At 41.3% G+C, this 25,910-nt stretch overlaps 3 protein-coding genes across 10 annotated transcripts in view; 1 reads left to right on the top strand and 2 right to left on the bottom strand.

Moving 5' to 3' along the window:
* Positions 1-78: 78 nt before the first annotated feature.
* On the bottom strand, positions 79-6,533 carry ftr14l (finTRIM family, member 14-like). 5 transcript variants are annotated; one of them, XM_028603439.1, is made up of 8 exons: positions 6,309-6,533; positions 3,466-3,897; positions 3,248-3,343; positions 2,924-3,157; positions 2,647-2,806; positions 2,407-2,538; positions 1,228-1,364; positions 79-724 (listed from the first exon to the last, which is right to left on the bottom strand). In XM_028603439.1, the coding sequence occupies exons 1-8, from the start codon at positions 6,369-6,371 to the stop codon at positions 344-346; spliced, it is 1,635 nt and encodes a 544-aa protein (XP_028459240.1). In that variant the 5' UTR covers positions 6,372-6,533; the 3' UTR covers positions 79-343. The 5 variants fall into 5 exon arrangements, with proteins under 5 accessions (XP_028459240.1, XP_028459242.1, XP_028459244.1 ...); XM_028603441.1 differs by having other exon boundaries at positions 3,466-3,860; XM_028603443.1 differs by having other exon boundaries at positions 3,466-3,856.
* Positions 5,143-11,568, top strand: si:ch211-198a12.6 (zinc finger protein 883). 4 transcript variants are annotated; one of them, XM_028603435.1, is made up of 2 exons: positions 5,143-5,366; positions 8,012-11,568. In XM_028603435.1, exon 2 carries the CDS (start codon positions 8,135-8,137, stop codon positions 9,785-9,787), a length of 1,653 nt encoding a protein of 550 aa, XP_028459236.1. In that variant the 5' UTR covers positions 5,143-5,366; positions 8,012-8,134; the 3' UTR covers positions 9,788-11,568. The 4 variants fall into 4 exon arrangements, with proteins under 4 accessions (XP_028459236.1, XP_028459238.1, XP_028459239.1 ...); XM_028603437.1 differs by lacking the exon at positions 5,143-5,366 and adding an exon at positions 5,887-6,098; XM_028603438.1 differs by lacking the exon at positions 5,143-5,366 and adding an exon at positions 6,115-6,232.
* A 2,561-nt stretch (positions 11,569-14,129) lies between these two features.
* Positions 14,130-25,910, bottom strand: part of stox1 (storkhead box 1) — a 20,430-nt gene continuing 8,649 nt past the window's right edge. Inside the window, exons 2-4 of the mRNA XM_028603279.1 lie at positions 18,215-18,367; positions 15,409-18,100; positions 14,130-14,721 (exon numbers count right to left, since the gene is read on the bottom strand). Of these exons, the coding sequence (XP_028459080.1) occupies positions 14,568-14,721; positions 15,409-18,100; positions 18,215-18,367 (2,999 nt within the window). The 3' untranslated portion in view covers positions 14,130-14,567. The remainder of the gene's footprint in view (positions 14,722-15,408; positions 18,101-18,214; positions 18,368-25,910) is intronic.

The raw sequence follows: 25,910 nt of genomic DNA, 5'->3' as shown, positions 1-25,910 counted from the left end.
AATAAATCAGTAAAAACGTTGGGGTTTTAGAAACTGTGATTTAATTTAATTTATAACATACCAGTAATATAACTTTAACATAATAGAGAAAAGCATTATGGAGCATTGTGAATAAAAACACAATAATCAATTGAACTGAAACATTTTGTAGACTAGATTGCCCCAAAACACTAACAGATTAACAGGATCATTTAACAACACATTTTTCATACATGAGAAAATTATTACTTTTAGCAAAAATTGCAACAAAAGGAATTATCAAACACCCTGTTTCAAAATGTTACAACAATATTGAGAATATTGTGTAAATTTGATGTAAATTACTTGCACTATGGCAACTATTTTACAATCTGATAGTAGTACCAAAGCCCCACACACTGAATGCAGGGTAGAGGGGCTGTGTGAATGCAGTCTGGACTCTGTGCAGAAGCTGCATGCCATCAGAGACACTGTAAAATGCAAGTATTCCTGCTGCATGATCCAGGTAGATGCCAATACGAGATGGCACTGGAGCAGCAATATCTTTGCTCTTATTATTGTGCACAAAGGATAATTTGGAGTCAGAGCAGTACAGACTCCAGGACTTGTCGTTCCAGCCCAGGCTGCATTCATTGCTGTTTCCTTTACGTCTGATTCCCCTGTAGGTGACAGCCATGTCTATTTCTGTCCCACTCCAGTCCACCTCCCAGTAACAACGATCAGTCAAGCTCTCTCTGCACAAGACCTTCAATGAAATGGACGAAATTAAAGGTTAAAAGACTAAGTTTATGCATTGCTTATAACAGCTGTTAAGATGAGTATTTACTGCAACTGCACACAACTGAATGTATTTTTATTGTAAGAATATCTTCAAAGGCTATAGACTAAATACAAAAAGACTGATTTGGATAGCAATTTCTCCATCAATACCAACAAAAGATACTAAGTTTACACAAGAGAGAGGAGAACAACAAAATAAAAAAATTAAAAGTACATGATTCAATTGACAATTTTTTAGAAATAAGTCTGACAAACTTGGGCTGCTTTAGGAGGGTGATTCAAAGGGAAAGTTCCCGGACAGTTAAGTCCCCTTTTACTCTTAAGTCTATATTTGGCTATTCTAAATGTTGACAATGTAAATATTGCTTGGAAACCTGTGCAAAAACCCAATAAAGATAATTTCAATAATATATTTGGCTATTCTTTCAGGCACACAAAATGACATCCTGTTGGGCAGTGAAGTCTCACCTGCTGCCAGTGGTCGAATCGGTCTGGGTGGTCAGGGTAGTTCTTAGGCTCATTCTTCATCGTAGCTGTTCGGTTACCCTCGGTGAGATGAAGGTTGCGATGGACGCTGTTGACCTCCAGGACCAACTGGCAGGAGTCTAAACAATGCAGGAAAATGTCATTATTAATCCTCTCTGTATTGTTGATAATCTGTTTTCCTATTTAATGGTATCATATGTTTTGGTATTTGTCTCTTTTGAGATTAAAAGTTTCTCTGCTTTTATTTTGCTTCATCGTGTTGCAAATTAATCACTAAACACTTGTGACACAATCTGTCCTGACCTTTTCACTTCTCTGTTGGTACGGTAATCTTAACATCACTAAACAGAGTTGTGAAGATGAGCAACACGATATTGGTAGTTCAACAGTGCACATTATCTGAACTGTTCCATAGTCTGTTGACGAAGTGTTGAGGACGTCCGAGACGCTGACAAAAGGAGTTGGTGATGTAATGATTGGATGCTGATGTTGTTGTTGATGATTATTGTTGTTGATTATATTGTGTCAACTTTGTAAGGCTGATAAGCACTTTTCCTACCCTGTGTAGGCTACGCTGCTTCCTATGCACCTTGCTCAGTACTTGTATTTCTTTGTTCTCATACTATAACGGTTGTGTTACAGTTTTTACTGTAGTTCAGGCTTACTCGTTACTTTGTGTATATCTTGTATGTATTTATGTGTTTATACCTGCTGCACACCCAATAGCCCTTCGGGGACACAAGTAAAGTTGGTCAAATAGGTTTAGGAATAACAAAGGTTAGCATACCTTTGATTAATAACTCCCAAGCATAAGCTTGTTAAAATGCTTTCCACGGGTGGAGTACCGGGAACACCTGTGTTTGTTTAAGTGATACTGAGCTGTAAGTTTGCTCTCTTACATTTCACCAAACCAGTTCTGCAAGGAGCATACCTTCTACGACACTGTTCAATTGTTTCACCACATAGTGTAGTCATGCCTTTGTTTGGGATGGACATGGTCCTGCTACATGTCACCATGACTCCTGTTTTGAACCTTGTTAGTACAGAATACATTTCACTTGCTGGAAAGTGAGTGGGGTTTGATATAACTGCCAAGTAGCCTTGCTCACTTGGCGCTAAAAGTTTCACAACAGGTTAAAGGCACACTTCTCTGTAGCTCACATTTCAGGAAATCTTCTCTCGTCTTTGGTTCTTCTCTTGTCTTTGGTTCTTCTCTTGTCTTTGGTTGTTCCCTCAAAATTGAGTCTCTCCTTGTCCTTGTTTCACTTTCTTGCGTGATGTAAACATCTTTAACTATGAAGAGGCAGATAAAAATGCATGGCAGCATTAGCTTTAATAAAATCAACAGAAGACTGCAAGGCCTCAGTGCTACTTTAGATGATAAAAGACAAAATTGTTCACCTGCTCCTGAGATTTTGCTCATTTCTATCTTGCTGACTTCTTCTACTTGTAATTTCAGTGAAGCGATGGCTCTCTTGGTGGCATCAAAGGAGTAATTGGGGGCAACACTGATGTTGTTGAGGTCCTCATATCCTGAGGGGCCTGACAGAGACTGCCAGCCCTGGTAAAAGAGTGACAGATATAGAGTTGAGCCTAAACATTGCATAATATGACTGTTTCCTGAAAAAGACTCCTGATTTTTGCACAATACAAGGTCCTCAGTACAGATCAGCCTCACCTGCAGAAAATGTATGTGATCATCGGTGTGTGAGAGCTTCTCGAGGTCAGTGTGTTTCTTCTTTAGCAGAGTGATCTCTTCCTCCAAGCGGTCCAGCAGTATCTCAGCCCGTGTCAAAGTGGTCTTTTCGTGCGAGCGGATCATCTCCTTGACTTCATTGTACTTCCTCTCGATGGAAAGCAGAAGCTCAGTGAAGATCCGCTCATTCTCCTCTTGGGCAGTTTGAGCCGAGTGCTGAAGGAGAGAGTTTGTTCAAATATGGATGGGAAAGCAGTCAAAAGCATCATGCTGTTTCAACTTGAGTGAGATGATTTTTTTACTCACTTTAACGGATTCAACAGCTTGTCGCAGATCCTGCCACTTTTTAACTCTCTGGTCAATCCTTTGTTGAGATTTGTTCAATGTAGTACCAAGTTGTTTCTGTTGAGGGAAAGACATTAAAGTGCTCATATCAGCCTTGTACAGTTGTAAATAACCTTTCAAATCACTCACTGAGAATATTTACCAAAAGTATAGATTGAGAGATTGTTTTCACCACTCACTTGTTTCTCAGTCCTCTCAGTTCCAGCCGGAACAATGTCGTGGTGTTTGTGTTCATCCATCATGCATAAAACACACACAGATGTCTCATCAGTGCGACAGAAAGCCTCCAGCAACTTGTCATGCTGTGCACAGATCTTCTCTCTCATCTGACCTGTAGCTTTGACCAGCTTGTGCTTCATCAGGGCAGGGTAGTCATAATGAGTCTGCAGGTGGGTTTCGCAGTAAGATGCCAGGCACACCAAGCAGGACTTCTCAGCCTTCTGCTTCCTTGTTGTGCAGAAGTCACAGAGGACTTCACCGGGCATGTCCTGGGACCTGGACTGGGACCTGGACTGGGACCTGGACTGGCTACGAGTGGTAGAGCGGCGAGATTTCTCCAAGCTGCTGTATCTGTCTAAGTCCAGAGGGATAGGGCGGGACATTTTGTTTTTCTTTTACCAAGAGTTAAACAAAGATGTCCAGCAGATACGAGAAGAAAATTAAAATCCACAGGTGATTTAGCTCAGCAGCAATATGTTAATCTCTTAATAAAATGTGTTGAGATCAACAGCTGAAGAAAAGACTCGACAAAAAGTATGCAGCACTATGTATTCCACAGAGAAAATTAGTTCCTGAAGTCAACAGCTTCAGTGAAACTGTGTGACTGACACTGTGTGCGGCAGAATGTTAGCTATGTACTCAACTCTCATTGTGAAACCAGTATTCCTGGTTGGGTGTTTAATAGACAGGGAATGGGTGTTACTACAAATGTGCTACCTTAAACAAATAGGGACAAAGAAGAGGAACAGTTAAAGCTACAATAATAAATAAGCATTTACAGCACTTCATTATTGATGTAGCCTACACATTAAGAAATGTCCCAATTAAATGCATTAGTTTTTATCTGAAAATGCTAAAACACTAATATTTCTTATTTGAGGATAAAGATAGCATGGATAGCACAATAAACAACCTTCACAGGGTACATTATTTGTTTAAGTGTTGATATGTTTCCAAAGTGTCACACCTACCAGACTCACCCTTAATAAAGCGGTTATCTACAAAAATCATTATTTTACTATATCTACACTGTTTTTCAAATCACATTTGTGCTATGTCTATCTCCTTTTATATGTACAATATGTGCTGCCCATACTATCAGGACATTAATCATACAGGTGCATTGAGAAAACAAAACAGCATCATCTTGTGGGACTAATTCATTACTACATGAAATATATGCCCCTCTGTGTAGCCTCTATCACACAAATAGCAGTGCACTGTATACAAAAGGACTGCAGAGGATTGAACCTCACCCAGCATAGTTTGACTCTCCCACTTCCATATTTTCTACCAATTGGTGATAAGTACATACACATCGCCTATATCTCAGCATCTTAACACATATTTTGGCCTGGCTGCCATAGTTTACATTTAGTACTTTTGGTACTTTAAGTATATTTTGATGCCAACACTTTTCTACATTTACTTTGGTAACATTTTGAACACAGGACTTGTATTTGTATAGTATTTCTACACTGTGGTGTTGTTATTTTTACAAGACATTAGTAGCCTACTTCTTCTTGGAAATATCATAGACTTTTAATATTAAGTCTATAGGAAATACTTAAGTGTTTCTGTGTAATCTCCTGTCTGTCTCCGAGGCTGTAGGGGGTGATAGTGGTCTCCTTGCTGTATGAAAATGACAATGATTGCTTTCGCTAAAGTGCGTCGATAGTCCAACGTTGGCGCCAGATGAGCTGTGGCGCCAGCTACACACAGGCAGAGAGAGAGAGAGGAAGACACAGCAGTTTGACCAGCCTAACAACAGCTTGCAAGACCGCCTCAACTCAGAGTTTGAAGCATATAAACGATTCTCTTTTTCTCTCTCTTCAGAAATCAAAAAGTAAAAGGACATAAGGTGGGTGTGCATTCAAGTATTCGTACATTTAAAACCGATTATTCATCGTTTAAATGCAACTTAATGTTACTCTATCGTGAATAGTAGCAGCGTTAAGGCAGAGTGGAGTCTCTGTATAACTGACTATAACGTTAATCGTAGTTATTTATTATGGTAGTCAACGTGTGGGTTGTTTATTTTATGTATCCTGCTATGATAGTAACGTTACCGAACTTTGTAATGGAAAAATACAGGCCTTGGCTCGCACTGGTTGTTACATTTCGTCCTGTTGGAAAAGCAGACAAACACAGGGACCTAGCTAACGTTACTGGTATAATAAACTATTTCAGATTTGAATCTCATCCAGTTTATTTTTTAGAACCGTTCGGTACAGAATCGGCCCAGCCACCTTTCTTGGCTCAACGTCCAGTTTATCTTTGCATGCGAAACCAGACATAACATGGTCGGATGGGCGGTTAAGCAAAGCTTCCGCTGCGATGTTTTACAATCTACAGGCAAGTACTAGACTGGATAGCAGCATTTAGCCGTGCTAGCAAACTGGATTAGCTAGCTGCCTTGTTAGCTTGGAATCATGGCTACGTAGCCAGCACGCTAATAGTGTCTCGGCTGGATAGCTGCTAACATCAGCAAGGCCGCCATTGAAGAAGTCGTGGTGCGGTTAGTCGGGTGCTGCCGCATTAGAGGAGGGCTCTAGGTTCATAGACAAGATCCATCGTGCCCTCTTAAACAGCAGTATGTTTACATGATCGTTTTCTATTGAGTTACAGTTTTTTAAACCGCTGTGGGATTTGTGTCCTGCACGGATTCTTCTGCAAGCAAAAGGCGTCCTTTCCCGGGCTTTTCGCGCAGCATTCATCGCCCTCACGGTTAGCCATCTTTGTTTCAGCTAGCCAACTCCTGGTTGGAATTACGATGTGGCTCTTAGCTTGCTACCCTACTTACCATTAGCCTACGACGTCGTATTTCGCTGCTACTACATGTTACAAAATATTTCCACATTGGCATAGGTGTGTTTGGCTAAACGGTGTGTGTTTTTGAGTTACTCTTGAGATCGCTTCGTGGGCAGCTCTTAATTCAATATGTTATGAAGGGCGGAAGCTAACTCTGCTAGCTAACTAGCAAGCGGCAGCCATCTTAGGCGAGCATGTAATCTTGGCTAGCTGAAAGTGCTGGTGTGGCACAACAAGATGGCCTGATAATACTCGCACAAGGAGAATTTCCGCGTCGCTAGTTGTGTCGTAAATGCCAACAAATTACCAAATTCGAAATTTTAATGTAAGTATTTCGCTGTTCTTAGGGTCTCTACTACATTTACTCGCGTGTTGCTTTTGCTAAGAAGCTAGTTAGCTGGCTAAATTGCGAACACATTAGCAGCTAACACAATGCTGTCTTGTCGTTAACCAGTCCCCCCTCGACCATAGCCAGCTAACTAGCGGCTATTTGTAGCTGTTATTGAAGGCTAGCAACCAACTGTTCAATGTTTAATAACAAAGCGTTGCTATTTAAATGCCTTTACACCTTAACTTGTATTTATTAATCATGTATAGCGAGCTGCAGAGATAATTTAAATTTGCATGCCGGTAAGGTTTTGGTTTGCGGATTAAGTTAGAATTGGGATCATGATGTGGTCCACTTTGATTTTATCAATTGTGTTAGCAAGTGAAGTGAAGCTCGTCTTGAGTGCTAACTTGGCTAGCAAAATGATCACTTAGCTTGCTAGTATCGTTAGTAATGCAAACTTAGATTAAACGTGCAGTTATAGAAAATGCATATAATCAACCAGCCTAAGCATCGCTCATTTTAATTCAATCATTACGTTTCCTAGGCATTGTGCAGCAAACCCTGGGATGTTATATATCAAATACATTTAGGCCAATAGATATACAGTAGTACAGAGTAGCTAACTGCTCATTTAATATTAAGGGCTTCTCTTTGTCACACTTGTGATCACCTATTGTTTACAATAATGCACCACCAGCCCTTGTCTTTGCTGTTGCCACCAACTAATTGTTATTTTGTGTTGGCGGAGCTAGTGCATGTCAGTCCTAGATAGGCAGGGTTGAAAACCAGCTTTACTCTTAACTATTTAAATTAATATCTGATCAGATGACTATTAATATTGGCTATACATTTCCCATCAAGCTTGTCTTTCAGAAAAGCTGGCTGTTAATTAAATATTGGGTTTGTTGTCCCTTCCATATTTATGTCCAGACTCCAAACTGATATGTGTTAAGTCACAATTTTGCCAAAAAACACCATCATTGTGGTCTTTTCTGTACCCAGACTATAGTTTTTGTAGCAGAGAAACAATTTAACACTTAATACTCAATTTGGACTTTTCTCATTTAACTGAGATACATTTTGTAATTGGATATTTAGATATTTATGTGGTGATTGTGGCAATGTTAAGTTGGAATATCTTGCTTTCCCCTGTGCATAGATGCAACACAGTTGGGTTCTTATGATACAATTACAAAATGTGAAATTAGGATCACTTTTTGTACTATTGTTAACAAATACCAGAGCAAAAAATAATTTTCAGGAATCACTCTGCAAATGGCAAAGTGGGAGACTGGCAGGCAAAGACATAACTGGACTAGTAAATCAAGGCAATGTAGTTATTTCTTTTTCTTCCTCTTTTGCAGGTCTGCTCACTGACTAGAGCACCAGCGCGGCACTGACCAAAACAAAGATCTATATCCCCCCGATTCCTTCTTGTGTCCCCGTCCGGCAAGAAAACGGAGGTCGTGGGGCTGGAGTGTGTTCTCATGGCCGAGTCAGAGACTGAATGTGACACGCCCGGCCTTGACACACTTGGGTCGGAGTGTGTCATAGCCCACAGTCATGTCGACCTTCACTATGGAGCAGAAACTGAGATCATGACAGAAGAAAAGCGTGGATTGGAGCTGGAGATCCACGGCTCAGACTTAAAGATCCAGGGACTGGGGACAGAGCTCGGAGCTGTAGCCTGTGTGGATGCAATTGTAGCCGAGACAGACCATGATTATATCAAGGTGGAACATGGTGAGATGCATTGTTTCACAGGAGCAGAAATTAAGACATCAGGAAATGAGACTCTGCTGGGAGAGGTGCTGCTTAAGACGGAAAGCGAGCATGTAGTGAAAGTGGAGTCTGACCATGGTGGGGAGTTGACCGTGGAGTCTGAAAATGGTGTAATCATACATGAAGCCCATGGCCTGCAGTGCAACGAGTGCGGGGAGATTTTTGGCAGCATAGCCGATCTTCACCAACACTTTGAGATCCATAAAGACCTCAACCCTTACATCTGTGTCCACTGTGGTGAGAGCTTTGCTGTGGAAGCCAGCCTCAAACAGCACATGAAGATTCACATGAAAGAAAAGCCCTATGTACCCCCTGGAGTTGAGATAATGGGCAAAGATGTTATTGATGCCTTCAGCCTCAAGTCTCATCAGATGATTCATTTGCCAGACAAGCCTCACAGATGTTCCGAGTGCGGTAAGAGCTTTGCAGCTGCGATTACCCTGCGAGAACACATGAAGATGCATTCAGAGGACAAGCCCTACAAGTGCACCCAGTGTAGGAAGAGCTTTGTCCGCAGAAGGCATCTGAAAAAGCATCAGGAGGTCCATGCACGTGAGAAGCCATATACCTGTGGCCAGTGTGGCAAAGGCTTCGCCACAACTTCCAACCTGAAGCAGCACCAGAAGACCCACGCTGCAGTCGTTCTCGGAGACAAACCCCACCGTTGCGCACAATGTGGAAAGTGTTTTGCGGCTGCCGCCACTCTGAGAGAGCACCAGAGGATCCACTCGGGTGAGAAGCCGTACAAGTGCAACATGTGCAGGAAGAGTTTTGTCCGCAAACGCCATTTGAAGAAGCACCAGCAAGTCCATGCTGGAGGAAAGCCCTACACCTGCAGACATTGCAACAAGGGCTTCAATCACTCCTCTTCTCTCTCTCGCCACCACAAGACCCACCTGCAGAATCCAGTGTTTTCACCACCTCAGCCTGGGAAAACCTTGTCCTACGGCACTCCCCCGAAGCAGAGGGTGCACCAGCAGGGAGACAAGCCCTACATGTGCCACCACTGTGATAAGGGCTTCAATCATTCCTCTTCCCTGTCCCGGCACCAAAGAGTCCACTCCGAGGGAAAGAGTTACACCTGCGCTCACTGTGGCAAAAGATTCAATCACTCCTCCTCCCTTGCAAGGCATCAAAGAGTTCACTTGGAGAATAAACAGCAGCAGCAACCACAACCACCACAGCCGCAACCGCAGCAGTACAGCGCCATCCCCACAGGGAAAGGTTTCCCTAACAACGCCTTCCCAAAACAGCACATCCTGTCTGTTGAAAAACCATACAGGTGCTCCCAGTGTGGAAAAGGCTTTAACCATTCATCTTCCCTCTCCAGACATCATAGGATCCATGTAGACCAGTGAGCACCTTTTCCTACCCTCAGATGCTGTCCCATGCGAGCGAAAAAACACCCCTGCTCCCCATGGTTTCTGTTCTACCAATGGTTCCATCATTGCCATCACCACGCCACAACAAATATCAGGCCAACTTCTATAGATAAGTGGTCAGGTCAGCACATTGCTACGTTGAAGTGGAGCAGATGAGATGATGATAAATGTCCTTTTGAACAAGTCTTCAAAAGGAGGGAGGACAGTGAACCTATATTTCAGAGCTGAACCCAGGACATTGTGCTCAGTATGAAGAGGGTATAATAGATTGTGAAGGAGCCTCCATCTTGTTTGTGATTGTGCTTCACTTGCTCAATGACCTCTTTTGAACACTTTTAAAATAAAAAAAAAAATGTGATTTGGTGATCTAAAAAAATGTTACCTGGGGAAAACATGCTTTGCCCTGTGGTTGTCTTTTTGATAGAAATTGAGTTTATGTACCTTCAGGTGGGCACATGCGCTTTTCAGCTGCAACTTTATCCAAGGCTACCAACACATTTGGTGAACAAGAACTTCTCACTCAATTTAAATAATTTCTTTTTCACCCACATAACACATGTGACGCAAACATCAACAATTTAATGTAAATACTTATTGATTTTCTTTTATATATATGTATAGGTGACTAGTGTGCTGTTCCAAAAGATTACATTTTTGATAGTAAGGTCCACTTTGTCTCCACCTTTTTTCCTTTTTATGACTTTAATTTGTTTTAAGTGTTGGAGATAAACATGTTGCAGGTGTTCTCATGCAACTTGTTAAATTTGGGCTCCATCAGACATGAGCCATCTTGTATATTTATAAGGTTGTTTTCTTGTAAGTCTATGATGGGTTAGCACAGCTGCATCAACTGTACAGAGAGCAATACTGGCTGACACCCTGATTCTATTATAACATGCAATTTAGCCATTAGGAAATGCATAATAGAAAATAAAAACCTACTGGGTAGCATATTACAACATGACCTGTGTCCTAATTATTTACCGTGCAGATTCCACTGTACCCCATGCACCAAATGTACATGAAATGAACATCACGCTTTGTTTATTGCTTTGGAGACTAATTAGGTTACCTGTGTATAGAATATTGGTAACTTTAACTTGGGCTGCAAACTATCAAAATTTGATCTAAAAAAAGTGTGTATACTAAAAGACTACACGAGAATCTCACTTTTACAAGACAAACGATTTTTCTGAATTCCAATGGATTGCGCTCTATTTACTGTTCTGTGTAAAATATCTTTTACAAACTGATGTATTTTTTTAGATATGGCTTGGTTATATGAAAGGGAATGAGAGAGAGATACAGTTTTTATGGGAGTGAACATTACAGTGAGCAATATTTTTCTTTTCCTTTTTTTGGGGATAACAATTGTGCTTCAAACTGTAGCATAGGTTTCTTCCTTGTGTTAGATAGGTGCCTTATTGCATGCTATGTAGAAATGTATGCTGACCTGTTATTTGACAAAAAAAAGTTAGGGTTTTCAGGAGTCTTTTGTTCTTACTCATACTAACTTACCCTACATTTTAATTTGATGTCACTGATACCTATTGCTTTTTGTTTTGCTTTCATGTGTATTACAATGTGTTTACACTGTTACAACCATATTGTCTTTATTTTTCCCCCTTCGTTTTTGTCAATGTAGAGAGAAAAATTGTAAATGATCCATATAGGCTTCTCTTAAGGGCAAATCCTGTAACACCTCTACCCAATTTCTGAGTGGCACATATATGGATAAATAAAGGTTGTTGACTCTCTTGTGGCGTTCAATCAGTGGAGTATGGTTTTGAAATGGGAGAAGCATTTAATCTCGCAGCTAAATAAATGTCTAACTGGTGCATAATGGTGACACTTGGTGAAATTTTTATTTCTGCTAGTTTAATTTCCACCATTAAGACATTTTTTTTACTGACTAAGCAATGAAACTCATTGCTCTTGTCCATGCACTTCCTAATTGTATCCACACGGTGTCACTCAACCATCTCAAATGTTTTGAACATAACCGGTTTTGAAAGAACAATACCAGTTACATCAATTCAACAGGGAAACTCCATGGGGGGCAGGCACTTATGCTCTAGAGTTTTATATATATATTTTTTATAGGACTCTTATTTTTCCTAAACTCTTAAACTGGAATCTCACTAATACTGAACCGGTCGGAGCAGCCAAGTTGAAAGTGTAACTTGATCCATGTCTGGAAAGCTCTTGGGAATGGCCTGGAAACTACCCACTTTCCCCACACTCACCTAGACTATGCCGGTTTACATTCCTTCACAGCTGGAGGTCAGACTTCGTATGCCTTTTGAGGTAGACACACACGATTGGGATCCACTGTCACTGTAGCCTTCAGAAATAAGAGCTTATCAGCCTTCTGAGTGCAAAACGATGTCTGGTTTACATCACTGATATTTACACTAGAGATAGCACTTAAATGTGTTTTTTTAAGCTGATGCAAATGTCCAGGGATCTCCCTCCAACAGATATATATTAAATTGATGTTCTTTGCTCAAACAGTTCCTAAACGGGGTAAGCTTTACAAATGTCTTTTTTTAATGAAATCTGGCAGTTCTATTAAGTGATATAAAACATCAACTTAAAACGTATATGCTTTGGATAAAAGAATCATTTGGACAACAACAATATTGCTTTCTGAAGTTTATATTGATAATTAATCTACGGTGGCCTTGAGAGCTCATTGCACTGCAAATTAAGAAAATATGCAAATCGAGAAACATTCATCAAATTGACAACAGGTGCAGCATTCAGTTATCAATAAGCAAAAGCCAAACGCTAGGTTAACAGCAGATATCAGAATCTGCGTTTATGCCCAAGTAAGTAGGAATTTGACGAAGAATTTCGTTTGTTGCTCTTAATGTACTTACACAGAACAGCTGAAACAAGATAAACATGAACATTTGACTTTTATGTACAGATATAAGTATTTATATAAAAAAAGTTTATATACATTTATACACATTAAGACAATCGTGCAATGCAAATTGTGCTGGAATACAGAATGATAAATATAACAGGTTGCTTATTTATATGAGGTAGGTGGATATGACAATATATACAGTGTATGATTGACAGATAATATATATTATATTATAAGATAATATAATATATTTATATATAATTTACCAGTCCTGACAATATGGACTGGTGCATCAGTTTCCTTTGTGTTGTGAGCTTTTGCAGCGCTTTGTCTAAATGCTACTCATGTTTTTGTCAAATTGGTGAAGATGTTTCTTCATTTGCTTGTGTTGTTTCTATTTGTATTTGTTTTCTTATTTTGCAGTGCATTGAGCTCTCAGGCAACTGTATAAATCTGCAATTTTTTACTTACAGTTTTTCTTGATTGCTTTCACCTGCTTAAAGAAACGGATCCACTCGGTTTTCATCATCACTGTCTCAGCAGAGCAGAAGACACCTATGGCAAATGTGTTAACTTTTTCTCAATGGATTGGCACATTTTCCCCACCCTTTTGCAGAACAGTTAACACAGATGTCATTCAAGTGGTCCAAACTCCATTGTTTTAGCTATGGTAACCAAACAGAAACCATCTGTTCCTAACTATTAGAAACTACCTACATCAGTATGAAATCACTGAAGCACCTGTTTGACACTTCAATTAGCAGTCAATCTGCAGGGTTAGGCCATGTGGCCTCATCATCAAGACAGAAGAGACTGAGTATCAATAGTGGCTATTTCTTATAGTCTACAGTAATAGAGGTTTATACTTTACTGTAATAGATTTTATTTTGGTTTACATGTATTTTGTGTAATATTTACAGTATTTCAGTTTTCAGCCACAGTTTGAAAATCAGAATCAATACAATTTGCATCAAAGCATTTCTGATTCTGGAACCAATTCTTTGCAAGAAGGCAAATTTGACAACAAATGGCACTGGCATGAAAGCTATGTACAGTAATAAGCTACAATGACAAGCAATGGTGCACTGATTCGCACTAAGTGCTGTATTTTGTATTTTGTTGTCCACTGTGTAATTATTAATTGGAAGAGCTCATACACTTGTTTGCAAGTTGTGTTGTTTGAATGCAAAATTTGCTTTTGTTGCATATCTTAAATGTTTTGGCACGATTAGAGCCTTTTGCAAACAAAATGTGTCATTTTGACCATGAGTGCCACTGTTTCGGCCTGTGTGTTAACTGTTTTGAAAATGTGGAGTTTGAGTTGACTGCTGCATCAAAGCAATCAAGAAAAACTGTAACAGCGATGTCATTGCAGGTAGGCCTACTCATCTTCTGCTGAATGGTAAATGTTGTTTATAGGGAGCAATAATACGACAACAAAGACACCTTGGTTGACGTACATTTTATTTATGGTAATTGCTACATGATGAGAGAAAAAAAAGGAAACACTATGAGATGCTGCTATGACATTTTAACTACAACTATACATTTATCACAAAAAATGCTGTCAATACACCATGCATTTAACAGCACACACACAGTGAATGAATAAATCATAGCACATTACCAGCTAGCAAATTATTTACAAAAAGAAATATATGTATATACATATTTTTACATCTGTACACAGACCCCTGTTTTAATAGGTATCAATATGTGGAGGAAGGCAACAAAGTGCTAACCTTCCTTTTTAGTTACGTTTCTGACCTAGCAGTTGCATAGAACTGGAGAGTATAGCACTTGTTTTGGCCTTTACATACTGAGCTACGTGAAGAGATCTGTCAGCTCCCACACAAAGCTTCGGCAGGGGACTCAGGCCTGCTATACGTTCATAACAGGAGTTAGCTGTAGCAGTGAGCTCTGTGGTCGAATGGCACTGCTCTTTGAATGCAGTTTCTCCAAATTTTGTAAAAAGCCTCTTCTCTTAAGTCCCTCCAGAATGACAGTGTTGCTGGAAGCCAGACTGACACGGGTCCTGTAGGGAGAAGAAGGGGGGCATAGGGTTCATATCTTCTATGAATATGCCATTTGAACAAGGTGACGTGTTTGTGCACCCCATCTGTCCACCCACATACCCGGGTGCACAGCGAGTTCAATGTCAGAAAAGAAGTCTTTTCTTCCTATTTGATTATAACATGATAATTTAAGTGCTGCACAGCAATTACACATAATTATCAAAATGACTCCCTCCTGTCCAAATACTGGATGCATAATTGGTCACAAGGTGTTTGTTCAGCTTACTTTAAAGGAAAAAACTGAAACTGGGAGTAAGGCCAACCACTGACATGTAACCCAGAGGTTAACTAACATCAGAGTGTTTATTTTGCCTGTCTCTAAAGCTCCTCCAGAATGTAGTGGGATAGAGTATGGTGTGGGCTCACAGTCGGAGAGATAAGACCTGAGCTTAAGGTGTGAAAACTACTGGCCTGAAGAGAATGTGCATCTGGGCTAAGGGATTAGGAGCATTTCCCTACTGGTTGTGGACATTTTTTTTCTCTTTATAAAACCTTTTCAGTCTGTGTTAGCTGTCTAACTTTCAGCAGGTTCAGTGGCTTTGAAAAAAAATAGCCCTGGTCACAAGGTAAGCTAAAATGAAATGGAAACATGATATCACAGTTTCTTATTACAGCTAATATGAACAAATATAAAGAGAGGCACTCACCGAGGAGAATCTATACCGCTGTCTCCTGTGATGCTCTGGTTCTCTCCCATTTCTACCGCTTCCCCAATCTCTGCCCCTCGGACTCCACTGGGCATGCTCAGAACAGCTCTATGGGTCTGAGGAACACCCGTCTCATTGCACTCATCCTCCTGCACTTCCTCCACCTCCGTTGCCCAGTGAGCAGATTCACCGTCGCCCTCATCAGCTGACTTACGGACAGTCTCTGTGTCTGATTCTACCTCACTGGTCTGGCAGTAGTCAAATATGCTACTGTCTGCAACTTCAGATGGTTCCAGACAATCCAAATCATGGTTGACCTCATGTCGTTTGTCCCCATGGATCAATGTGTCTTGTCTGGGGCTGGATTCACTTTGGGCCCCTGGTAATCGAGTCCTCTGATGGTGATGGTGGCGTCTCCAGCTGGTCTCTCCAGAGCTGGTGGAGCTGAGGGAAGCGTCCCTCTTGGTTGCTGGGGGAATGGGATCTTTGAAAGTCTTGTCCCTTGAATCTTGTATTGAGGCAACTTTTGGTTGTTGAAAGTTGGAATTATAATAGTGACGGTGGGGTCCCTGATATTGCAAATCAGGTACATGGTTATGGTAAACCAACTGGTTATGGTAGTCCGCTATACCTGTTTGGTACGCATTTTCAGCATCAATATTCTCCTCTTCAATCAGACACAATGAGCTGCAGGCATCCTCATCCTCCTGCTCCTCTGCTCTCTGATAGAGCCTATAGTCATCTTCTATAAAGCCATCAGTGTCTGTAATTGAGGGAGGGCTGTCCACTATCAGTTCTGGCCTTTCTCCCTGGCTCATGGTCCTTTGCACTCTACTACTGATAGTGACAGGTCTTATCTCCCGTAGTTCCTGGGTGGCTGTAGTTTCACAGGCTTGCTGGTGTGGAGAGAGCTCTAGCCTCTGAATATCATCCCTTTGTGGGTTGGACAGTCTGAGGGAGTGTTTCCGCTGTAAAGAGGGCTTGGGCCAGGGCACAGTTAGGTCGTGAGTGTGGTTTACAACAAGCTCATAGGGATGGGTAGGTAGAATGGCATTAGTATTAGAGTATTGTTTGTTAGAGAGGCTGTCATCTATAGTTTGGCTGTGGTCCGGTACACCATTTTCTGCCTCCTGAAAATGACCATTTTTGCCTTCTCTCTCCCAGCTCTCCTTGTTGTTACCCTCCCTCTGATGTCGGAACTTGTCGTCTATCCGAAGCGTACTGCTCTGTGGGTAGGCTGAGTTGTAGTCCAGTGGCAACTCTCTGTTGATCTTTATGTCTGCTTGGAGCAGATGATCGGCAGTAAGGTCATGGACACAGTCGTACCTGTCCTCAGATGTAGGGGATTTCCCTGCATGCTCTCCATCTGCTGCGATCACTTTGGCCCGATGGGGGTCCCACGATTTGGAGCGGTGACTTGTTCGATCCTTCCTCCCTGGCCCCAAAGCCTTGCCGTCTTTTACCTCTCGTCTTCTGTCTTCTTTGTTGATGGTGGCAGGAATAATGGGCTCAGCTTCTTTGATTGGATGCGTCTGGAAAGGGTTTTCAATGCGTTTCTTATAAAGAGATTTCCCCTCAACAGCTCCACCTTCTTCCACTTGATCTGGGTCATCAACAGGGATTTCCACTCTGAGCCGAGCAGGGATCAAATCCTCCCCCTCTGGATATTCATCCGCACATATGGGATCCTTACTCTTAACCCTCTCCTTCTGCCTTTCCTTCTGCTTCTCTCTGGAGGAATGGGCCCTCCTCTTGCTGCGCGAGGCCTTTTGAGTAGATCTTTTCCCTGCTTTAGAGGAGTGATGATGCCTGGGTTTTGAGAATGCTAGGATCTCAGTAGACATTCCCTTGTTTACTCCCTTCTCGTCTTTATCCAGACCCCTGTCCAACACTATGTCCACCCCCCTCTCCCTTCTCTCCTCTAGCTTCTTCATTAAGACCGTGTGGCGTGTCAAATTGTCCACAGTCAGTTCAGGGTTTATGCGTTTGATGATGGCATGCTCCAGGTCACGGGGTAAGTTGTTCAGATCCTCCTCGTCTCTTACTGGCCACTCCTCGGGAGGGAACTGGGCTGAAAATGATGCATACTCCTTCTTTGGCTTCTCTTTTTTGCCTCCATTCCTCCGAAACAAACTGAGACCAAACTTCCTCCCTGGTTTGTTGTCTTTTTCTTTGCGGCCAGTGGCGTTAGTAGTGGCTGTAGTTTTACTGATCTCACTTGCCTGACAATCTGCCGCTGTGGAGGTGGATTGATGCTGCACTGTGGGTTTGTGATCTAATGGTCTGGGCCACTTTAGGCTTTTGCCTGTACATTCACTTATGGAAAAAGAAACAGACTGCTGGTCTGGGACAGTGGAGGGAGGGACGGGGGCTGTTACAGTAGTGGAGGCGATATTAGTGGACGTTTGGAGAGGACTGAAGCAGCTGCAAGACTTGCAGTGTGCCACAGGCAGCGTTTGAGGCCTATCAACACATGTGTCGTTGCTCAACAGGTAAGTAATGGGAGGAGGTGAGGGAGGGTCGTCTGCTGAACCAGAAGCCCACCAGTTCTTCTCTCGGACCATGGTGTTTGTGATGAAATAAGTCTGAGGTGTGACGATAAAGTAGCCCTCGCCTGTATGGTAAATTTTGCGCTCCTTGATCAGAGTGCCTAGAGCATTGTAGAGGATGTCCTGAGTCGGGATGGTTATCCCTAAGACAGAACGAGAAAAGAGTCTTAAGGAAAAAAGACAAACAAGAGTACACATTGTGTCTGGTTTAAAAGTGCACATCTACACTTCTGCTGAGGCAATATTTTATGGATTACCTGGGTGGGCCTTGCTCATGTAATTGATAAGTGCATCCTGGTTGACGGTGATTTGAGAGGAGTTCATATCTGAGATGACTGAGCACAGCACCTCAGCCAAGGGAATGAACTGGGACTGGGGGACAGGGGACATCTGCACTGGGGACAAGTCACCTGAAACACACACACACACACACACCAGCAAATTATTGAGTGAAACAGGTGGGCCTGCTGCAGTACACACAAACACACCTGGGTTAGAGAGGTCTCTCTCTAACTTGTGCTGCCAGTGAAAACAACTCAAAGTACTAAAGTTGACATTCCTCTCCTAACCACCTTCTAAATCATGACCAATGTGGTCTATGTATGTGAGTTATATGAACCATGCCTGACTGCTTTTGAAATTCCATCAGTACTAGGACAGACCACGAAATTCCATTACTCCCACAGAAATGACCACAGGTCTGCCTGCTGGGCAGATCAAATATCCTGCCCCCCATATCATACGGCCCTACACGGCTATGAGGTGCTCTTAGACAAACATGTTACCAAAAGTGAGACAGACTAGAAAAAAAGGCAGACAGTCTTGGAAACATTTGTCTTATAGTTATAAAAATAATATGAAACTCATTCTGTATATGAATGTGAACACATCAAAATACCACCAATCTGCACGACTCTGCAGACTGACAGTGTTCTTCTGACATGCAAACTGTGGGAGCCTAGCAGAAGCCACAAGACTTTCAAATCATAAAACTAAGCTGCTTTGAAAGACAACCAGACATTTTAGAAAACAATCAATTCAGAATCAAAAACAATCAGCAGAGTTTCACACATGGAGAGATGTAATTGAAGCAACATGGAGTGGTTAAGTTCCTTCAGGCAAATGTTTTTGTTTGTTTTTGTGCGAAAGCCTATGGTGAAGAGAGCAAGAGAAGATAGGAGTACCATAAAGACTCTTGCACACCCCGTTAACGGGATAGGACATCAAAACTGAACAGTGACTTTGACACAGTTGTATCTAAATAATTGGTTATAATTAATAACATGAAAGTCTCCAATTGTCTAATTATGGTATTTATCTTGTTCAGACACAAGAGGGATGTGTAGTATTTTCTTTATTAAACAGTTATTTTTCACTACAAGTGAAAACTGACTTCTCCAGTTCAACCAGAATTCCTGAAAGGAAAGAAGCAAAATATCTAATAACAATGTTACACCCAGAAAATGGAAAACAGAGAAATGTTTGCTTAGCTCCTGCAGCCTTTATGAAACAGTTTTTTGCTTTTACAAAGCTCATTAGGATTTAAAATACTGACACAAAAGTCTGCCCCCAGTTATGGGCAGAGACGCCATCACTAGCCTGCAAAAACTGAAAGGTTGTGTTTAGGCATAATATTAGAAATGTTTATTGTCAGATATAAGCCTTTAGGTGGTTCGCTTTAGTTCAACTGTTTGTGTTTAGGTTAAGATTAGATGTGGTTGAGGTTATGGTTAGGATACAAATTTGAATGGGGGTTTTGTTGCTGTGCATACAGTGGGATTCCCAAGAATGCATTACGAACCCCTAAACCATAATTTAAAAATGGAAACAGAAATGTTTGCTTAGCTCCTGCAGCCTTTAGGAAACCGTTTTTTGCTTTTACAAAGCTCATTATGATTTAAAATACTGACACAAAAGTCTGCATTTCTGACTAATTCTCCACAAAAATATACTCATATACAGAATTCCAATAGTGATGTTTACTAATAAGAAGTGAGCTCAGTGAAAGCACTCAAACAAACCAGATCCCCCTGCTGATTAATGATTAGCATCTGGGTTACACAAACTCCCATCATAGAGCAGACACAAGGGCACAGGACTGGACAATTGGTTTTAGTTAATCAGCTACACCTCATTAAAGTAAAGAGCATAATGGGTGAAAGAAGGGAGAGATAAAACGGAGCACAAAAAGTGCTCAGTGATCTACCTGCTGTATTTTATTTACTATCAACAGTAACCAATAATATTTGAGTGCAAGCTTGAGTGTAAAAATGCCACATTCCATTATATAACAAGTTGGAGCTTCAACTTGTTTTTGTTATTGAGACATTTTCCCAATGTGATTTCAACTTTCCAGTTGTGCTGAACACTTTGTGTATGAATGTGTAAATCATGCTAAAACATGTGGCGCGTGTGACTGTGAGTGATTCTCCCATCAACCCCTGGGCATTCAATGAAAACACTGCCAAGCTCACACTTGATGTAAACTAAACATTTACCACCCTCGCACTTGAACCACTTATGTCCAAGGCAGGGGAAATAAACAACTAATCAAATATCTGCCACGGTAAAGCATGACATAACACACACACACATGTACCAAACACATACACCACTTTTTTGGTGATCTACACATGGATTATTACGACCAATCGAGCGCCACAGACAGTGTTGCCGGATTTGACTAACAAGAAAGTTGCCCAATCAGAGCCTAAAACCTGCATAATAATAGACCGAATAATAATTTGAATAGGAAAAAGAGGTTCTAGTTGTAATAAACTAAAATTACATTTGGTTTCGGCGGTTATCAGTTATCAGTTATTGCATGTCAAGCTGAGCCTATTCAACTGACAATCACAATACAATTAATTAGAGGAGAGGAGGGGCAGATTTAGCCTAACTTTTCATAGGTGAAAACCATCCAAAATGGTATAAAAAGTAGCCAAAATTTTAACAACCTGCCCAATTAAAAAAAAGTAGCCCAAATAGTTTGGGAAACTGACCAATCCGGCAACACTGACCAGAGAGCAACTTTTTCCTCACTGAAATTAACTAATCAAGCTGCTACTCATTCTGGGTTTTATTAAAGTAGAAAATGTTTTATCCTCAGTAAGGAATTGTCAAGCAAAGTCAGTAAAAAAACAATTATCGGCACAGTGAGCTCACTTAAGGCTCATAAGTCTCACAGATGGGGGTCTTTCTTTGTAAAACTGATCCTATGGCACACGGTGGGATTGTAAAAGAAACGCTGTCTGCCTTCTGCTTCGACAGAAGACGTTAATCTGACTAAACCTCAGAGCGGATATCTCAATAGCAGTCTCCCTGGGCAGTGAATTAGTGCTGCTACTCATTGTTGTTAACTTCTTACAGGAATGTCTCGCAGGATGTCCACATAGCAACCACTTATAACCACCGACAACAGTCAAAAGGTCAGCAAGGATATGATAGGGTCAGAGGAGGGGGAAGCACATAATTAATCACAAGGAATCAATAAAGTAATGGGGAATCATTAGCTCTTTAAAATGACTTCCCAGATCTCCTTGCACAGAGGAAGTGAGTGTTATCCTCTCTGACTATGTCCTGTCCAAAGCAGGATATCCTGTCGGACACCTGCTGACATGATTTATACTCTTCAGGGAGTTAAAAACAGAAATACGTTCAAGCAGCACTCAATAAACAATTCAACAGAAAAGTGAGACTTACAATGTAGGTGTGTACAGACACCTACAGCAGTTTATTTGTGTGAAATAGCTATAATATAAGAATGGGCTGGGCAGAGGATTGAGTCTAACATTAGCAGGCGTGGCCGTCGGGGAGGTTCACTGTTGTAACCGTCTTCTCTCCGGGGGGGAACAGACCTCTGTGTTCCTGTAATCCAAGACCAGGCCACCGACATTACACTCATTGTCATCCACAGCATGAATACCCTGCTGGGTGCCATGGCAACTGAACCCTGTGCCACAACGAAGAGGGAGGGAAGCTCAGAAGTCAAACAGGAGACGAGACTTGTGTTAAGGCAAGGAGCAGCAGTTTAATATAACTCCTTAAAAAGGTGCATTTCACCAATTTTACATGTCAAAGTATGCTCATCTGTAATGGTTAGTACTGTGGAATGAGCTACCTCCACAGGTCAAATTGGCCCTGACCCTTGAATCTTTTAAATCCCGTCTTAAAACTCACTTGTATTCCCCAGCATGAGAACCGTGTGGTCTTATGTTGTTTTATGTGTTTTATGTGTTTTCTATGTGTTTTTATGTTCTTGTTCAGCACTTTGTAAACCTTTTTTTTTTTTTTAAATGTGCTATATAAATAAAATGGATTGGATTGGAGTATTACTCAGCCTGTGAAAACCGTTAGTATAATGTCTTCCGACCTTGTCAAGTCTGAGAAAATAACTCTGATGATGTCACCATGATGTCATCAGGGTTATCTCACCTTCACATTTATAACAGAAAGCTTGACTCAAAAACTGGAGGTGTAGAGTTTGAAAGATGGATTTACCAGGCAGGGAAGGTCTAAAGCTGCCAGTGTGCTTCATCAGAGCTGCTTGTCGGATGGTGGAATAGCTTCTGAAACCCCCTCCCCCCACATCTTCTGATGTCAGAGGGGGCTGTGTCCGAAACCGGCATTCAGTCCTGCTTCACGCCTAATTGGCCGTTTGGAACAACTTAACACTTCTGATTTCTCAGGTACTCGGACGACACGTCAAATGAAATAGTTATTTTCATGCAAAAACCGACTCCAATGAAAGACCAGTGTTTTTGGAGCTTGACCTATACTTAGGACTAAAAGTCAGGATATCTCAGCCTCTGCTACACACGTTGTTTCTTGCATGTTCCCAAATGTTATGGTGTGCAATACTAAACTGCTGGAGTAAAGCAATGCCTTGTGACCCGCCATCACAGACATAAAGATGCAGAGAAGGAAACAATTTAGGTATAGAAAATATTTTCCTTTCTGGGCTGTTTCATTTGATTTATTATATGAATTGGAGTATAAATATTATTTTATCCCATACGTCATCCCAAGATCTCCAAAATTGTATCCAGAGTATCTCAGTGAGAACCACTGGCATAATGCATACTTTATATGCACATTAAGTTAAAATAAAGTGACAAACCTCACACTAAGCTTTCTGCTCCACGCAGAATGAAAAACATGGATTTCTTCCCATGTCATAAATTTTCTATGTGAGAATAAGTTTCTGCCTGGGGGATAAAAATGAAAAATGCCTGAAGTTGACTGCTTGATTGTGGAAATGACTGACAGAGACCTTCTCTCTTCTATCCCCACTGAGATCTTTTTGGCTGCTGACACTGATCAATGCCACATGTATTCACATGGCTGTGTTGTTGGTGGCCACATGAGTCCCATTTCATATGTGATTGCATTACCTCCAGTCTCTTGGAAGAAAATACTAACACACCACAGCATACAGTACGTGCTGTCGACCTTGAGCCGCTACCTGCTGCTCTGAATGGGAACAAACTTCCATGCATCTACAGATTTTGACAGACAGGATTTAAACTATATTCATGCCTTGATAGGCGGCCCAAAGCAAGAAAGAAGGTTGCACAACTTGTGACTGAATGTTGTCCTTGACCTTTCAACCTTCATGCTGTCACAGTTAAAAATCTAACTGAAACATCAGGCTTGTTGCCACAATCCGTCACTCCATGGCCTCTCTGGAAACACACACTCGCAAACACACACCATCTTATCTCATCCTGGTATCGTCTTATCTTCAGGCTCCAGTAAGCAAACAGGCTAATCTTCTCTCTCCCTCATTAAGGACACACTGCATGGCATTCAACATGAACTTGAGGCCTGCACAAACTGCAAAATCCCCCTGTCTCACATCGACTGAGACCTACTGAAGAACACGCTTCAGTGAAGCTACAGTCTACAGTCTCTGGTGAGACAATGTCAAACATTCATAAAGTCAGATTTAGTGTCATGTGAAGAGATGCAAACTGTAATTTATGTTGGGACTGCCTTCCAGTCCCACGACCATGTCCCTTTGTTTTGGGTTTCTTGGTCTAACAGACCTCCGTGACCCCGCCCTTTCCCTTCTTATGTGTGTGTGTGTGTGTCCCATTTTTTAGAAAGTGCTTTATGAGTCTGTGTCTTTCACTCCTGTAGAACACACAGATGTGGGCGTTGCTGTTAAATGGCCCAATAAACTGAGTGAAAAGACCCCTTCAGAGAGCAATCACAGCCCGAATGTCCGGACAACCGAACCTCGCCCAGTCTAACAACACTGCCCTTTCCTGTCCTTCCACTCAGAAAGCACTTGGAGAAACACTGTATGGCCATAAACATTACATTCAAAATGTTTGCAATAAATATCTATGGTACTGTATAATTAATGGATGACGTTCCTGTGTTTAGTTAAAATGTTAGAAAACATGTCTGCCAACGTCCCACTTTAAAACCCATCAATAACCAGTTATCTGGAAAGACTAAGCCACTAATAATTTTACAGCTTTATTGATTGATTCACAACAATAAAACTAGCATTGAAACAACATTAAGGCATAAGGTAAATATTTAATCTGAGCCACTGACGGTTCAGTATCTGAAAGTAACCGTGTTTAAATATTAAGCGTTGAAGTGGGAGAAGATGAGTAAAGTCTGGACTGTGCCCTCTTTGTAGTCACAGAATTTGAGAAAATGTCGTTGTTGCCAAATTAACTAGATACAATCTGGAGAACGTTCTACATTATTTAATCTAATTTAGGCCCATTGTCAGGATATGAACGCTGACTTTTGAAAGCTACATCTATAGCAAACAGTGCTCATTATTCTGTAGAGGAACAGATAAGATGTAAAGTCCAAACACCATGACTAAAGAGAATGTATGAGCCAAAACTTTGAGCACTGAGGAGAAATAGGGGCAGGCTTTGTGTTGATTCACATTACCATAGAAACCTTTACTGTGGCAGCGACCTGCCACATGCAATACAAGGCTAAAGAAAAGGAAGAACCAGCAGCAGAAGTATAATATGGGTATCTATAATCCAGCAAGAGCCTTGAGACTCACTTTGCCAAACCAACCCTTTGACATGTAACATATGTTGGCAAGAAAGCATAGACTTCTCAAATTGACATTCACAGAACTTTAAACATTTATGCTAACATAGTTGGTCACCACAGGTCTTGGCTGAAAATCTCTGCATCTGTAATGCCATTAAATAATGTTCTTACCATCTGATTCACAGTAAGAACTATTTGAACAGCAGCTCATGTCATAACAAATAAATGACCTGGTACTGAACCAGTGTGAAATACACCTGAGCAGGTGTTTAACGGAAGACCAGTAACAATGTGAAGGTAGATAGGCCTGTGTTTTAAAGCACAGCCCAAAGTGCTCTGTGTAACATAATGCCAACACATGGTAGTGCTAGGAGACAGTATTTAAAGCACATCTCTTTATTTTCTTTTTACCGGATACGTCATACTTTATGGGTCACACCCCGATAGATCTGGCTTTCGTCTGCTTTCGTGAACATGAACATTACCCCACAGTCTGCCAGTGCCGTTTCTGCCAGACCTCTGGAAAGTCCAAGCCATTTAAATGTGGACCACAGTACCTTTCCTTTGTACTTTAACGGCTGTGTCCCTGTTTTTAACATTTATGTATAGAAGCTACAGTATATCCAAGTAATCTGCCTCCTCTCATGCCAGATTTGTCACAATCTCCTGAGTAACTACTTCATCTCAGCTTGATTCCAGCCGGGATCTACTGAGTTTAAGGTTGCACCTAACATTTAATCTTAATAGCAGGCTTTCAGTTTAGGGGGCTCCAGAGATTAGCGTTGTGGGATTTGCAAAAAAGAATGGTCAAAATTATTTCCACAGAGGTTGGGATATCCTGACGTTTAGTGCCTTGTATAAAAACACCCAGCATGACATCACCAGGGTTGCCTTTTCAGACTTTGAAGAGCTGATTTA

This window comes from Perca flavescens, chromosome 17, assembly GCF_004354835.1.
Source record: "Perca flavescens isolate YP-PL-M2 chromosome 17, PFLA_1.0, whole genome shotgun sequence".
NCBI lineage: Eukaryota > Metazoa > Chordata > Actinopteri > Perciformes > Percidae > Perca > Perca flavescens.
The sequence above is the reverse complement of the archived record's forward strand: the minus strand, read 5'-3'. Positions and strand labels throughout refer to the sequence as shown.

Excerpts from the sequence above, each read along its gene's own strand:
- si:ch211-198a12.6 (XM_028603435.1), top strand. The coding sequence starts at position 8,135 with ATGGCCGAGTCAGAGACTGAATGTGACACGCCCGGCCTTGACACACTT.
- ftr14l (XM_028603439.1), bottom strand. The coding sequence starts at position 6,371 with ATGCCAATGTGGAAATATTTTGTAACATGTAGTAGCAGCGAAATACGA. Across the intron at positions 2,807-2,923 it reads ATCACATACATTTTCTGCAG|GGCTGGCAGTCTCTGTCAGG; the intron begins GTGAGGCTGATC and ends CTCTTTTACCAG. Across the intron at positions 725-1,227 it reads GATTCGACCACTGGCAGCAG|GTCTTGTGCAGAGAGAGCTT; the intron begins GTGAGACTTCAC and ends ATTTCATTGAAG.